The 14,271-nt window shown below is 51.7% G+C and overlaps 1 protein-coding gene across 1 annotated transcript in view; it reads left to right on the forward strand.

Moving 5' to 3' along the window:
- The window catches only part of RASAL1 (RAS protein activator like 1), a 60,810-nt gene extending 48,074 nt beyond the window's left edge, over positions 1-12,736 (forward strand). Inside the window, exons 14-21 of the mRNA XM_044448887.1 lie at positions 222-359; positions 495-639; positions 2,205-2,380; positions 2,977-3,114; positions 4,950-5,085; positions 6,019-6,139; positions 10,001-10,065; positions 12,600-12,736. Of these exons, the coding sequence (XP_044304822.1) occupies positions 222-359; positions 495-639; positions 2,205-2,380; positions 2,977-3,114; positions 4,950-5,085; positions 6,019-6,139; positions 10,001-10,065; positions 12,600-12,736 (1,056 nt within the window). The remainder of the gene's footprint in view (positions 1-221; positions 360-494; positions 640-2,204; positions 2,381-2,976; positions 3,115-4,949; positions 5,086-6,018; positions 6,140-10,000; positions 10,066-12,599) is intronic.
- Positions 12,737-14,271: the final 1,535 nt, after the last annotated feature.

Consider the following 14,271-nt stretch of genomic DNA (forward strand, 5'->3'; position numbering starts at 1 on the left):
CGAGTTAAAATATGTCGGCCCCTTTGCATCCATTAAGAATCCCTGTTGTTCCTGGTGTTGCTTTAACCCCTTGGCTGCCATGCGCACACATGGCCTTCCCAGCATTTTGCCGTGTTTCTAATCACCGTGTTGCAGCCAGGAGCTTTTGTAACCGTGATGCGTCACCACGCCGTGTGGGCTCACGCTGGGTCTGGCTCCCCCTTTTGCGGTTTTCCTCGCAGGACATCAGATACATCGCCATCAGCGGGTTCCTCTTCCTCCGCTTCTTCGCTCCAGCCATCCTGACCCCAAAGCTGTTCCACCTGCACGACCAGCACGCGGACCCACAGACTAGCCGCACCCTTCTGCTTCTGGCCAAGGTACCGTCCGCGCATGGTTGTGGGGTGCGATTAATGCCGGGAGGCTGAGGAAAATTTGCAGGCGTTTTTGCATCTGAAATGGGAGGATCTCGGCAGGGGTGCCTCTCCTCTTCCTTGCTGCCCTCTTCCCGGCAGGCGGTGCAGAGCATTGGAAACTTGGGGCTCCAGCTGGGCCAGGGCAAGGAGGCGTGGATGCAGCCCTTGTTCCCCTTCATCCTGTCGAGCATCGGGCGAGTCAAGGAGTTCCTAGACAAGCTCATCGATGTGGACTCCGAGGCCGGTGAGCTCCCGCGTTCCGCCCTCCTGGAAGGAGCTGTGCAATCGTGAACGGGGAGAGCTGCCCTGCCAATCAGCCCCACAGATTGCAGTCCAGAGAGGATGGGCATACTCCATATGCAAGAAAATAGACACATTCTTCCCTGAGGGCAGCTGAAGATTGCAGCATGGGTGGATGCTGAGCCAGCCTTGGGCTTTTCTCTCTTTTTGCATTTCTGATTTAGAAACACAGAAACAGAGCGAGTCAGAAGGAGCCTCCCGGGCCATCTAGTCTGACCTCCGGCACCAGCCAGTTCCACTCATGACATGCCCACCATGTGGACGTCCAAAATTTGCACGATCTGATTTCACAGATTGTGCAAATTTTATGCAAGGGGGTGAGCAACAGTGCCTAGTGGGTTCTAGGATAATCTGGATTCCCAGATAGGCGGTTGGGAATCCACACCCCAATCCCCTTTGTCCCTTTGGAACTGGTGCAGCAGAACAACAGCTGTCTGGTTAAAATGCCAAGAAGGAGGTAAGGGGAGATGGCCTCTTCCCCACCTTCGCCCTGGATCTTCCTGAGCCCCCAGGCTTTGGGCTTGGACACATCCAAAACACAATCAATAAAATTACACGTTTATTCTCTTCTTACCGTGGGAGAGGCATGGACTCAGCCTCTGTAGCTCTTCCCTTGCACATCCTTATCCACACTGACCTGGGATGCAAATCCTATATGGATTTCCCTGGGAATAAGTCCCAGGCGAGTGTCTATAACGGGTCCTCAAACTTTTCCACCAGGGGGCCAGTTGAAAGGTGCTGGGCGTGGGCCAGAAAGGTGGTGTCGGCGGTGCGCATGGGCCAGCGAGGGGGGGGGCATACACCGCGAGGGCACACCAGGCAGGTCCAAATTGGCATGGCGAGCCGGATAAATGGGCATGGCAGGCCAGATCTGGCCCCCAGGCCGTAGTTGGAGGACCCACGGTCTGTAAGATAGTTAGAATCATACAGTTGGAAGGAGCCTAGGAGGCCATCAGATTCAATCACTTGCTCAACGCAGGATTCAGGTCACCCATCCAGATTTCAACCTGGGCTGACCCTGCTTAGCTTCTAAGATTAGGCAGAATCAGGCACTTCAGGCTATACAGAAGTGTCTCTTTAGCACAGAAGAGTGTAGATCTTCCTTCGGAGTAGATGCCTACAGGCAGATTCCCTGTTATTCAGTCACTGCTTCTGTGATTACAGAAATTCCATGCAGTCTGCGCTTGGGAACCTTAATATGCCTTCATGAGGGCTAGAAATCTGGTGGTGCTATTGCTTCTTTAAACAGAAAACATATTTTCTAGAAAGAGGCTTGGCAATTTCCCACACTCCTGCAGAACTGTGGAAGTTGGACCCTCTCCAATGGGAACGCTACAAGCACTGCCCCCATGGGGGAATGGGATTCCGTATAATCTCCGTGTGGAAGTGTGTAGGGGCCTCAAGAGTGGGGTTTAGCTCCAGCCAAAGCAAAGGCTGCATCTGTTCCCAGCTGTCCAGGGCTTCTCTCGAACCTGAAAGATCAAAACAGCTCGCTCTTTCTTTCCCTAGGAGCAAGCGAGAAGCAAACCCGGACCGTTTTCCAGCCCTCGGCCACCATAAAAGAGGGCTACCTGCAGAAACGCAAGGCAGAGGGCCTCCACTTGGTTTCACGATTCACCTTCAAGAAACGCTATTTCTGGTTAAGCAACGAGAGCTTCTCCTACTCAAAATCTCCCGAATCGCAGGTGGGCATTTCCCCCAGGAGTCAGGGAGGGCAGGGCCAGGGGAGTCGGGTCCAGCCTTGCAAGTGGTGGATCCAGGCACTTTGTTTTACCCCAACCATAAAAAGGGATAAATATTTAAGACTGGGGTGTCCAACATAAAGACAGAACTGTTTGCTCCTGAAATGCTCCCTGCCTTTCTGGGTTTATAAATTATTTCTTACGATTCATTTTTTAGATGCAGAATTGGCTTCAATTGAGTGCAAAAGCATGGCTTTTGTCTTCCAGAGTTCATACCCTACTTCTGCCTTTCTGCTCTTTTAATCCCATCAGCTGGTCTTTTGGGAAAAGAGCATTTTAGGACCATCCAGGTGGCCCACATCAGCCGCCCCATAACCAGCAAAACTCCCAATGCTTGCAAGACTCAATGGTTATTGTAGCTGGGATGTCGCATTTTAAAAACATTCTTTGCTTTAAAAAATCACAACATTTTACATCAGAATCCACCACATTAGGGTGGTAGCTTGGGATCTTTTGGCAAAAATATTCCCCAGTATGGATTGAAAATGGTGTCCGTTCTGCTGGCACGCAGTCGGTTTGTGCTGTTCCCACATGACCAGGTGCGCACATCCGTCCCCGTCCAGCGGATCTGTGCCGTGGAGCGCGTGGACGAAAACGCCTTCCAGCAGGCGCACGTGATGCAGATCACCACACGTGACAACGGAGGGCAGCTCTGCACCATGTACATTCAATGCAAGGTAAGGCAGAGCCGTTCGGGGCTTGTACGTTTTCTGGTCCTCACGTGCATCCAAGCACAAGAAAGGGGGAAGATTAAAAGATCTGGGAGCTGAGAAAGGTGAGCCATGATATGTGTGCAAAATTAGGCATCCCGTGAAGAGGCGGATAAGGAAACATTTCCCTCCTTCTGTATAGTATTAGAATGCAACAGGATCATCACAGGAAGCAGATTTGGGGGTGGGGGGGGGAGATTTGGGACAGAACCAAGGAAAGGCTTCTGCTCACGGCACACAGGTAACCTCTGGAATGGACTTGGTGGGCAGCCATTCAGGTAACCTCTGGAATGGTGATGGGCAGCCATTCAGACAGCTTTAAAGAGGGGTTGGAGAAATGCCCGAAGGAGCAGGTTATTTACAGCCATGCGTTTGGATGACTCCCTCCAGTATCAGATGCCATGTGCCTGTCGCTGGGGAACATGGGCTGGAAGCTGCTGTTGCATGCTTCTACTTGTGGTTGGTTGGCTGCTGGGTGAGCCAGAGGCTGGACTGGATGATGCATTCCAGCAAGCCTGCCCTTAATATTCCTGCATGGAAGCCCACCAGCTCTGCCCCACTGACACCGAGACCAGCAATGGAGAAACAACCACCCGCATCCTTTTGGGGAACGCAGCAAAATCCAAGTGGCAAAGATCCTCCTGCTCAGGTGGGGGGTGAAAGGGGTGAATGTTCCCTCCAGGATAAGACACCCTTCCTCTAGAAGGCCACCATGCCATGGAGAAGAGCTCAGCTCATCTGCTTCCCCAGTTTATTGTTTTTATTATAGCAGGGGGATACTCTTCTTTTTAGAGAATGGATTTCTAGTCCCAACCATCCCTGGCCATGACTAGCCCTTCCCCAAAGCCATTAACTTTCTTTCAGTGTCTGTTTATGTCCCCCCCCCACCCCGTCTTGCTACATCTATTGATCACCAGGTATTTTTTTAATGTTGTGGTGAAGTTCCGTGGAATAGAGATGCCTCCATCCAGAGGTGATGCTGTTGACATAGATATTAAGACGCTTGAATGCTCCGGGAAAAGACAAAAGGAAAAGCACAGTGAAAGGCCAATCCCAGTTTCCTGTGCCTGTGCTTGTGCAGCATCCACAGCTATGGATCCAAACGGCTGGGGCTTCTCCCTCAATCTAGGCCTTCAGATGGCTCGTTAAACCTGCTCCCATGCACTTGGGGCAATTAATGATGCTTCCAAAGGTTCCCCCGTTTTCTTGTAGGGTGTACGCCAAACATTTGGCTTTTAAGATTTTTCTGGGTGTATTTTATCCTTTTTATGTAGTTTGGTCACTCAGGCGGACCCTCCAGATGTTTCAGCCTACAACTATCATGAACTCTCACCATTGCTGCTGCTGGCTAAGGCTGATGGGAGTTGTGGGATAAAATATCTAGAGGGTCAGAAGTTCGGCCATCCCTCTGATTTGGATGTTGCTTCTCTGGCAGAAATAAGGCAGGGGAGGGCCAACACAGCTTAGTGTGTTGGCAGCTCTTCAGATGGTCTGGACTTCCCATAAACGCGTGCCAGCGTGGCCAGTGGCCAAGAATTCAGGGATTAGCCTTCCGGATTATTCTTTGCTGTCCCATCCACCGGTTGCCCGCCTCTGGTAGGGCCAAGTGTTAGCATAGGATTGGAGAGATCCAGGTTCTAGTCCCCAACTGGCTGTGAAGGTTGACCGCTCTTTCTCCAAAATCTCACGAGGTTTGTTTTGGGGAAGGGGAACCACCCGTACCACCTTGCAGGAAAGGCAGAATAGAAACAGCCTCGGGCAATCCTGCTGTTTCCTCACCGGCCCTCTCCTTTCTTTGGCAGAACCTCAACGAGCTCAATCAGTGGCTCTCGGCTATCCGGAAAGTGACCATCTCCAACGAGTGCATGTTACCCTTTTGCCACCCGGGCGTCTTCCGTGGAAATCGCTGGACTTGCTGCTTGCAGACAGACCGTGCCGGTAATACAGCCTGGCTTTACTGTGCGGTCGTGGGAAGCGGCACGTGGAGATTCAGAGGGTTAGGCAGGCGTTGGCATGGAAGAAATAGTGGCACGGGCACGCGCGTGGCTAAGTCAGAGCTGCCTTTCGGTCTCTTTGCACACGTGTGTGCCCTTTTAAGGGATGTAAAAGTCCTCTGTTGGTTGCACAGTTAGAGAGTTCTGGATTGTGCTGCTGTTGGACTGGGGACCTGGGAGATCTGGGTTCCAGTTCCCACTTGGCCCTGAAGCTCAGCAAATGAATTTGGGCCAGTCACAGAGTCTCTGCTCAACCTGCCTTGCAGGGTTGTTGTTCTGAGGGCAAAAAGGAGCTAAGGGAGCTGCCTTGGGTTCTTCAGAAAAGAAAAAGGGCAGGATCTCACTGCAGTCTAATAATGCTAATGGACTGTAGGTCCCCTCCAGGATTGGGCTTCATGTAGGTTCACCATCCTTCCTTCGCCGACCCAGTGCCTGCACCAGTTCCCTTTAGGTAGAGACTGCGCCTTGGCAGGAAACCCTGGAGGAGACCCCTGTCTCAGCCCCCCAGGCTGGGCAGCTCCAAGCGCCATGAGCATTCAGCCGTGTCCCCTCTTCTGTGCACTTTTCCCATCCTGAAACATGGAAAAGCTTCTCCTAAGGTTTACCGCCTGTCTGTAAGACCTTTAAGCAATGATGTGCCAGTAGTTTCCACATCTGGGTCCAGCCCTCTTTGCCTCTGGCTGGGCCCCCTGCTTATCAGAAGCCCCCAGAAGCCTCTCCAGAAATGTCTTTGGCCTTCGGGCTCAATGACTTCCCCACCCGTTTCAAAGGGGCGACTTTCCAAACTCCCCTTGTGGGCACGGCCCAAACCCAGATCGCATCCTGCTCCATGTGACAGTCTGTTCCTTCACCTTCCACGGTTGTGCTTTGGTTACAGTTCGAGGCTGCAGCCGCACACACTCCACGGTGACCCTGGGAGACTGGAGCGACCCCTTGGACCCGGACACCGAGGCCCAGATGGTGTACAGGCAGCTTCTGCTGGGCAGGGAAAAGCTCAGGTCTGTGGCTGGCGATGCAGCCCGGGAAGAATCGTTGCGTGTCTGTGCGGATGCAGTGAGTCCACGAGCTGGCTCGGGTGTGTGGAATTATGGCTGTTGCTCTGGGGGCGTTACCTGTGCAGCTTAACGATAGACCAGAAGGTCCCGGGTTCCAGTTCTGCCATCTCCAGGCAGGGCCAGGGGGCTAGCCAGCCCGAAGCCCTGGAGACACACTGGCTCAATGTGAGTGATCACATTACATCACTACGTACGCTGGGCCAGTGGTCTGATGCGGTATGTGTGGTTGCCAAAGTTTCTGTGCGCCTAAAAAATGCTCGCTTGTATTTGCTTTTCTCCAGTGGATAGTTGCAGGAGATCTTTGAGCAGGGACATCGGTGCTGCTTGTGAAGAAAGGAAAGCAAAAAGCAAAACGACAACACAGAATTCTGCATCTAACATTCTGCACCTGCAGCAGTTCTGTGCCCTGTATAAATCATGCCAATTGAACACACCGGCATGATTTTTCTTGTATGCAGAACTGATTTTTGCCCCCGGGGGTGAGGGCAGGGCACTGACCCCCCCCCCCCCCGCCAATCTCTGGGATCCATGCACAGCAATTCCGTCCACTTCTGAGTGTGCATTTTGTGTCACTTGCACACTGCTGCAGCCTTTTCCCACACTCATAAGGACTAGAAACGTTTCTTCTTCTTTTAAAGGGCTGTTGATTCCTAGCCAGCTGCAGCCAGTACTGCATTTTGCAGCTATCTTGCACTCGTATGAAATCACAGGACCCAGATAGCCACAGCCTTTGAACCATTCTGTGGGTAACTTATTTATCTGATAAATCCTGCATTTCTTATCCTGCTTTTCAACCCAAAGGGATTCCCAGGGCAACTTAAAATATCAGCCAGTTAAACTGGTGATTAAATTGCCAGTACACAGAACATTAAACATACAGACCATCAAAACTAATATTTAAAACGAGAGGCGGCTATTATTGGAAGCCAGGTGTTATTACAATGTCTTTAAAAAGAAAAGCAAAACAAGACTTTTAAAAACTGAGCAAATAAAATAAAATGGTGGGGTTGGGGCAGGGCAGGTTGCCAATAAGATAATGAAGCCCTAGATGAACCTCCTCAGTAAGGACATTCTGGAAATGGGGGCCAATCCCAGAAAGGCCCTTTCTCGATGTATTTGCCTTGCATTACTAGATGTGCCCACCAGAGGAGGCCCTAAGGTAAGGAATTCTCACTGATCCTGGCAAGCAAGCCATCCTTCCTTCACTGGAAGAGACACGAGGCAATTTTAGAGTTCCCCACAGCCACGTCTCATGGTGGCTGAAGCCCCGTGGGAGGAGCTGGAACTCAGCAGCAGAGTACAGCGTCCTCATGGTCCAGGTCGAGGTACCGCTCTTGGCATCCCCAGTTCGAGGGGATGATGAGCTGCTGATGGGAAAGACCTTTCCTACCTCTAACTCTGGAGATCCTATTGCAATCTTGGGGGGGGTGGGTTGTTGATGGAGGTGCAACCAATCCCAAGGCAATGGCTTGTTAGTCCAGCTTTTCCTCTTTTTTGGACAGAAAAAAAAAAAAAAACACAAGAAGCAATGGGAAAACATCTTGACAGGTGAATATAGCAGTGGCTTGGACCCCCTGCTTAAAATTCCATGAAGGACACAGGGGGTTCTGCCCAAGAAAAACCCCATCTGGAAACTTCCTGGTTGTAAACCAGGAGAACAGGGCCTTGGCAGGGCACCTGAGGGCAAACGTGGTGCTTCATGCCTGAGTCCCCCAAAAGTCACGCCCCGTTTTCGTTAATCTGTGTTTTCCCTGCTTTTATATTTCCCCCACCCATTACTTCTCATATTTCTTTTTATTTAAACATGCAACCAGTACATCACAAGAATTACATAAAACTGCAATTACAAATAAAACAAAATTACAGATAAAACTGCATACAACTAACAATCACCTAACAAACTAATCCTAATGTTCCCTATGTCCCGCCATCCAAGATCTTCTTCAAAAATTGACACTGACATTGCAAAAGCCCCAAATGTACTGATGTCCAAATTAAATTGCCATTTCATCTAAATAATAAATGGCATCCAAGATAGTTCAACGTTTTGCTTTTTGCCTGCAAATGGACACGCGGTGAAGCATCATACCAAGTCTTTTTGATCATTATCCCATTCCAATACTGTAGGCTGAAAAACCAGCGCTAAGACTTAGTTACTGGCCATAAGGAACTTAAATTAAAATGCTGGTGCTTTTGCCCCGCCCCTTTTGCCTTCTGGCCCTGCCCACTGGTGGCATGCAGCCCCACGAGCTTCTCCAGAACAGAATGTGGCCCATTCCACACGCCTGATCACAACTGCCTTCATATCCCTCTTTACTCTGCATTGGCCTGAGTACACTGCTTCACGTGCATGCTTCTAAATATCTGGGAAAAGAGCGTAGAGTAGGTGCAGGAAGGCCTCAGTGGGAAGATCATTCCAGAATTTGCAGTGGGGGACACCACTGGGAAGGCCCTCTCCGTTCCTGCCGCTTTCCGAGTCTCCCTCAAAGGTAGCACTTGCAGGAGGGCCTCAAATGATCTGCATTCCTTAGCCACATATCACCAGAGGGATGAGGTGGGGCAGAAGAGGAAAAGCAGGGGTGAAGCTGTCCATTTCAGATATCACACACCTCTTCAGAAGCTCAGTCCCTTGTCTTGAGAGCCAAGGCTCCTCCTTCACACATTCAGAAGCCACAGACCTTTTCCCTTGCAAAGCCAAAAGCACGAAGCACCCAGAATGAATCTCTGCGCGTGCAAAGAGCAGTGTGTTGAACCCAGTCTGGTACTCACCTCCAGGAACTATCCTTATGAGCAGGCCTGGGCCCCATCCCTTCGGGGGAGGGTTCTGAAAGCGAGCGTGCCTCCTCTCCTTGCACCCATCTTCTATTTGGGCCGCACTGGGCTGCTGGGGATGCATCAGGTGAGGACCACCTCACCTGTGCCTGAGAAAGTCCCCTGCTCTGGGTCCCCCACTGCAGCTCTACATCTTGGTTATTCCCGGGGACTGCCTGTCCAGCCTGAATCTGGCCTTGAGACACGCACCTCTACTTCTTTCCTCTTGGCTTGGCCCACATCCCCAGTTCCCCTTCCCCTTCACCTTCTGATCAAGCCCAGCCTGTCGTCCGTGAGCCTGGGTGCCCTGAGCTGCTCGGTCCCGGCATGTTGCCCAGCTAGTCCTCTGAATGGCAGCGGCTCTGCCGGTTCCCCCCATCACAGGATCCCTGTCCATTTTCACTGTGGAGGGAGCCTTGGACCACTTACAAGGCCAGCAGGCCCTCCAGCACTGCCCCTCTGTGTTCCACCAGGGTGGAAGAAACCGGCACGGCAGGCAAAATAAATGGCCTTTTCCTTCTGTTCTTGAGTTTACTCATTTGTCTGCCAATTCAAGTAAAAAACTGGCGATGGACAACAGAGAACGGAGGACTTCCAGGGGATAAATAGTGGTGTTTTTGATTGCCGTTCAAACTGTTTGTCTGTTGTGACACGGCTCTCCGTTGAACCAGCGAGTGTAACTGATAGCATTGATTTGCTCGATGTACAACCCGATTGTTGCTTTGGCCACAGTTAGCTCCTTGGCCTTTGGTGCCGTTTGAATGCAAAACTGTAATAAGAAAAATATGGGGGGGGGGAGGTTAATGCCTAGGAATAAACAGGGCTTTCTTTGCCTGAACACCATGTTCCTTCAGTTTAAGTAAAGGGAATTCTCGGTGTCGAGAAGGCAAAGCGTTGAAAACTTGCCATTCCCAGGCGAGCTGATTAATTGCTGCAGCTGTTTGGCACTGAAAGGTTGGAGCCCCACAACGAGATGCACTTCTCTCCCCATAGTGAGACGCACCTGGAGCTTTTGCACGGCGGGGCTGCGCAGGAGCACGGCAAGGGCGCGCAGAGCGGTGAGTCCCTCCCTCCCTCCCTCCTCGGGTGGCAGAACTGGAGGTGGCCAAAGGCACGTTGGCCAAGCGACTGGGACCCTGGCATCCAGGCCGCAAGTTGCACGGAGTGGCTACCTGGAACAGCATGTTTTCCTGCGTGAGCCGTGACTTGGGCCTGGCCAGCAAAGAGCCCTTTGCCGTCCCATAACCATGCCCCTCCCTTTTCCCCAGGCTCCAATCACTTGGTGGGTCTCTGGCTTTCGTGCAGTTTTTCCTCCATTCTAAAAAGTTCAAATGCCCCTCTTATTTATGTATTTGTTTATTTAAAATATTTATACCCCACCCTATATGCAAAAGCGTTTCAGGGTGGCTTACAAAAATCAAAGCAAATGATCCAAAAGGTTAACAATAATTAAACAAATAGTTAAATATGCATATAAAACCAATAACATTTCACAAATGAAGGAAAATCAAAACAAAATCAAAATCAAGAATAGGAGCAAAATCAAAAACCAAAAAGCGACTGTGAAGTTAAAACCTGATTAAAATTTCTAACATTTAAAATGATAGGCAAATAACAAGGTTTTCACCTGGCACCGAAAGGAATATAGAGTCAGCTCCAGGCGAGCCTCTCTGGGGAGCGCATTCCATAGTCTGGGTGCCACCGCAGAGAAGGCCCTCCTCTGGGGAGAGACCCTCTTTGCCTCCTTCAGGGAGGGTCCCCGGAGCAGAGCCTCTCCTGCGGATCTTAAGGGGCGCAAGGGCTCGTAGGGAAGGAGACGCTCCTTCAGGTATCCTCTAAGTGACTGACATTCAAGGCTTTCAGCTTTCAGGCATCGTAAGCTGGTGGGTTGTCGGCTTTTTTCCCTTTTGACATCACAGCCACCCAGCCAGAAGGCGACAAGGCATCGAAGGATGTGCAGATGGTTGTTCGTTTGTGAGGCATTCTAAACTCAACAGAAAATTGAAGCGCGTTTCCCTTTAGCCTCCCCGCGTCCTTCCAAAAGCCAGAGCTTTGGTCGCGGCCTCTCCACCCGCCCGGCCTCCCGGCCACACAGGCTGGGCGTTCGCTTCCTCTTTGCTGTCACATGACCAGAAGGCTCTGCTCATCCTCAGCCGAGTGTAAGCGATTCCATCTCCTGCATGAGTGACCGATGTTCGCTATGCCGGGAAGGAAAAAGGCCTCTGGCTGCTTTGGGGGGGGGGTGTGGCAGGAGACCCCTGGCCACGGGCTGAGCGATCGTCCGCTGGCACGGGATCCTCTCCGAGGTCCAGTCAGACCTTGCTGGTTGATGCAGGAGCTCCGCAGGAAGCGAGCCTGTGTCGGGGAACATGGGCTGCGCACGACCCCCATTGGGTTGCCAGATCTTCACTGTCTCCATGAAGCCTCTAACTGGCCAGCTAGTGAGTGATCCAGCACCCACCTTCTCTCCATCTGACCGGGCGGCAGTGCCATTGCAGGAAGTACGTGTGAATGGAGGCAGACGCTTCAGATCTTCCTCCTTCCTTGGCGCGCATTCGTTGCCAGCTCCAGATTTTGGGGATGCTCCATCAGTCCTTCCTCGCATGGCAGGGCAGGATCCCAGTGAGTGTGGGGCAGGGCATCTCCTGCTCCTCCTCTGCTCCACCATCGTCTGCAAGCATGCAGTCTGCCTTGGGAAAGAGGAGCAGCAGCTCCAGCCGGGGGGGGGGGGGGCTGGTGGAGAGTGGACCCCTCAGCAGCAGCCCAACCAAGCCTATTACTTATTTAATTCTATGCCATCCTCTTACCAAGGGTCTCAGGATGGTCCTATAATAAAACACTGCATCATCTTCTGTAAACACCCCAATTAAAATAACAATTTAAACCTTAAAATGCTGGGGAAATAAAAAGGTTTAAATTTAAAGGTTTAAAAAGAATAAAGTGCCAATGCCAGGTGAAACTCTCTGGGAAGCATATGCCACTACTGGGGTGCCACCGCAGAGAAGGCTCTGGCTTTGGAATAGTCTCTGCAGAGAGGTGCACCTGACACTGGCACCGTACTCATTTCAGCACCAGTCCAACACTTTTTAATTTCCCCAATATGTTAAAAGTTGACGTTGTTTTAAAAATGGGTTTTATTTGTTGTTTGAGGCTGTGCTTATGGTTGAATTGCCATCCTGAGACCTTGGTGAAATGCTTTAAATAAATAAATAAAGTAAGTAAGTAAGTTGGGGGGAATTGAGGTGTCCCCCAAAACGCACTTTTTACAGGCTTTTGGGATTTTAGGATGCCCCTTGTGCTTCTGTGCTATCTGCACTTGGGAAAGTGAGGGTGGCCCAGGACCACATGGATTCTGCTGCAAAGAGTGTTCTTCACCTCCACCCAAAACGAAATGAAATGAAATGAAACGAAACGAAACGAAACGAAACAAAACAATAGTTTGTAGTGAATGAGGTAGTTTTGGACCCGGGCTCCCAGGAATCCCAGAGATTCAAGTCTGGAAAGACTTTGGTGGAACTTCAGCTCCTCCAAAGCCAGGAAAACCCTCCATCTAAACTTCTCCTTCTGTTCTCTGCCTGCCCCTCCGCTCCAGACACAAATGGCCAAAGGATGAAAGCAGCTGAAGGCCTCCTGGAAGTCATCCGGGATTTGGAGAGGGCCCACGAGGCCTTTGAGCACCGAGATGCAGAAGACGAGACGGCTGCAGCTGATGCGCCCGCCCAGGCGTAGGGGGCTTCCTCTGCTCCAGACCCCCATCGTGTTTCTCTCTGTATTGTAATGATGCGTTCACATCTGTCAGTGACGGAGGGGTGTGCTGTGACCCTTCGCTTTTTCCGCCACCTGTGTGGCTCCTGGGAAGGCTGCGGACCTCACCTGGTCCCTGGCTTCAGAGGAAGAGAGGGAAAGCAGGTGCCAGGATGGAAACAGGAAATGTGGCTCACTAAGCCCCTCGGGGGCTGCTCTGCGGCACAGGTGTGCGGCCGCGGTTCCAGCTGTGGCATCGCTGCAACCGCTTCATCAGGCCTGCCTGATCCAGTTTAGTTTTGGTTTCTGGACACAGGGCAGGGCAGGGCAGGGCAGGGGATCAGCAACAGAAACAGGCAGCCGAGGGGATGCGCTTGCTGAGCTGAACTGACCCCGCGGGAGCAGCCCCTCAGTGCAACCAACCCCCTCCAAGCCCAGCTGGGCCATTCTCTGAGCCGCAGCGGCAGCGCCTCCTGCTGCCCTGCCCCCTCTATCTCCACTCCCCGTTTCCCCACAACTATGGGTGGGCAAAGCCCGCCCAGGCAGGTCAGTCAGTTGTGCCCGGGGCTGGCTGAGCCCATCCTGCCTGGTCAAGAGCAACTTCAGTGCACAGACTGGCCAGGGGGGAGAGCCTGGCCTTCTGGCAAGCTGGCAAGGCATTGCCGTGGCCGGCTAGGCACTTGGCTTGGTAGCCCGAGGAAGCGCTTGTCCCACGTTGCTGACTGTTAATCTTCCCCCCGACTCCACTTGGCTGATTCCACTCTAAATGAACAAAGACGCTGCTCTCCAGTCTGCAGGTAGGGTTAGCGGGGCTGTGGGAATGCCATCCATTGAGAGGTTGGGTGTGTGTTATTTGTAAGGGCAGATCCTGCCAGTCCCAAAATCACAAGGGAAGATGGTACATTGGGGGGGGGGGGGCTTCTAGCCTTCCTGATCAGTTGGGCCATTCATCCCCGGCATGTGAAAACACCCTAAAACCTGCGCCTTTCACCTGCAAAGAACCAAAGGGAAAGGCAGAGATGGCCATCCTGTTATGACAAAAGCCCTTCCAAAGGTTTCCCCCACTCATGGCATCTGCAGGAAGTGGTGAGGAAGGACAATTAACCCTCTGGGGATGGTCCATCATCATCTTCAGCTTCCCAGCTTTCATACCCCAATTTTTTAAAAGTAACTTTCTAGAACTTGAGATACAAACTCGATATGCAGCGATTCCGCCTGTTCATTTTGTGAGAAATCAACCTGCTCTGCATCTGGGTGCTTTTAGCCTGTGAATGACATCACGGAGGGGGGTTACACGCCCACCAAATGTATTTGAAATCCAGATTCACATTTCCTCCACCAGGACTAGAGTGGTGGCATTTCTGTTTTTCTTATGGCCATCAGGTTCTCTCTCCCTTTGGAGAACCCATGGGTGGTGGCCCTCCTGTTCTTGACACCCCTGCCCAATTCTTGTAAGCTCAAGGCTGCGGCATCAACCCCTCTCATATTCAGCTTTCTTAGCCCGATCGTCTTTTCCAGAG

This window comes from Varanus komodoensis, unplaced genomic scaffold, assembly GCF_004798865.1.
Source record: "Varanus komodoensis strain SLA01 unplaced genomic scaffold, ASM479886v1 scaffold56, whole genome shotgun sequence".
In the NCBI taxonomy this organism is placed as follows: Eukaryota; Metazoa; Chordata; class Lepidosauria; order Squamata; family Varanidae; genus Varanus; species Varanus komodoensis.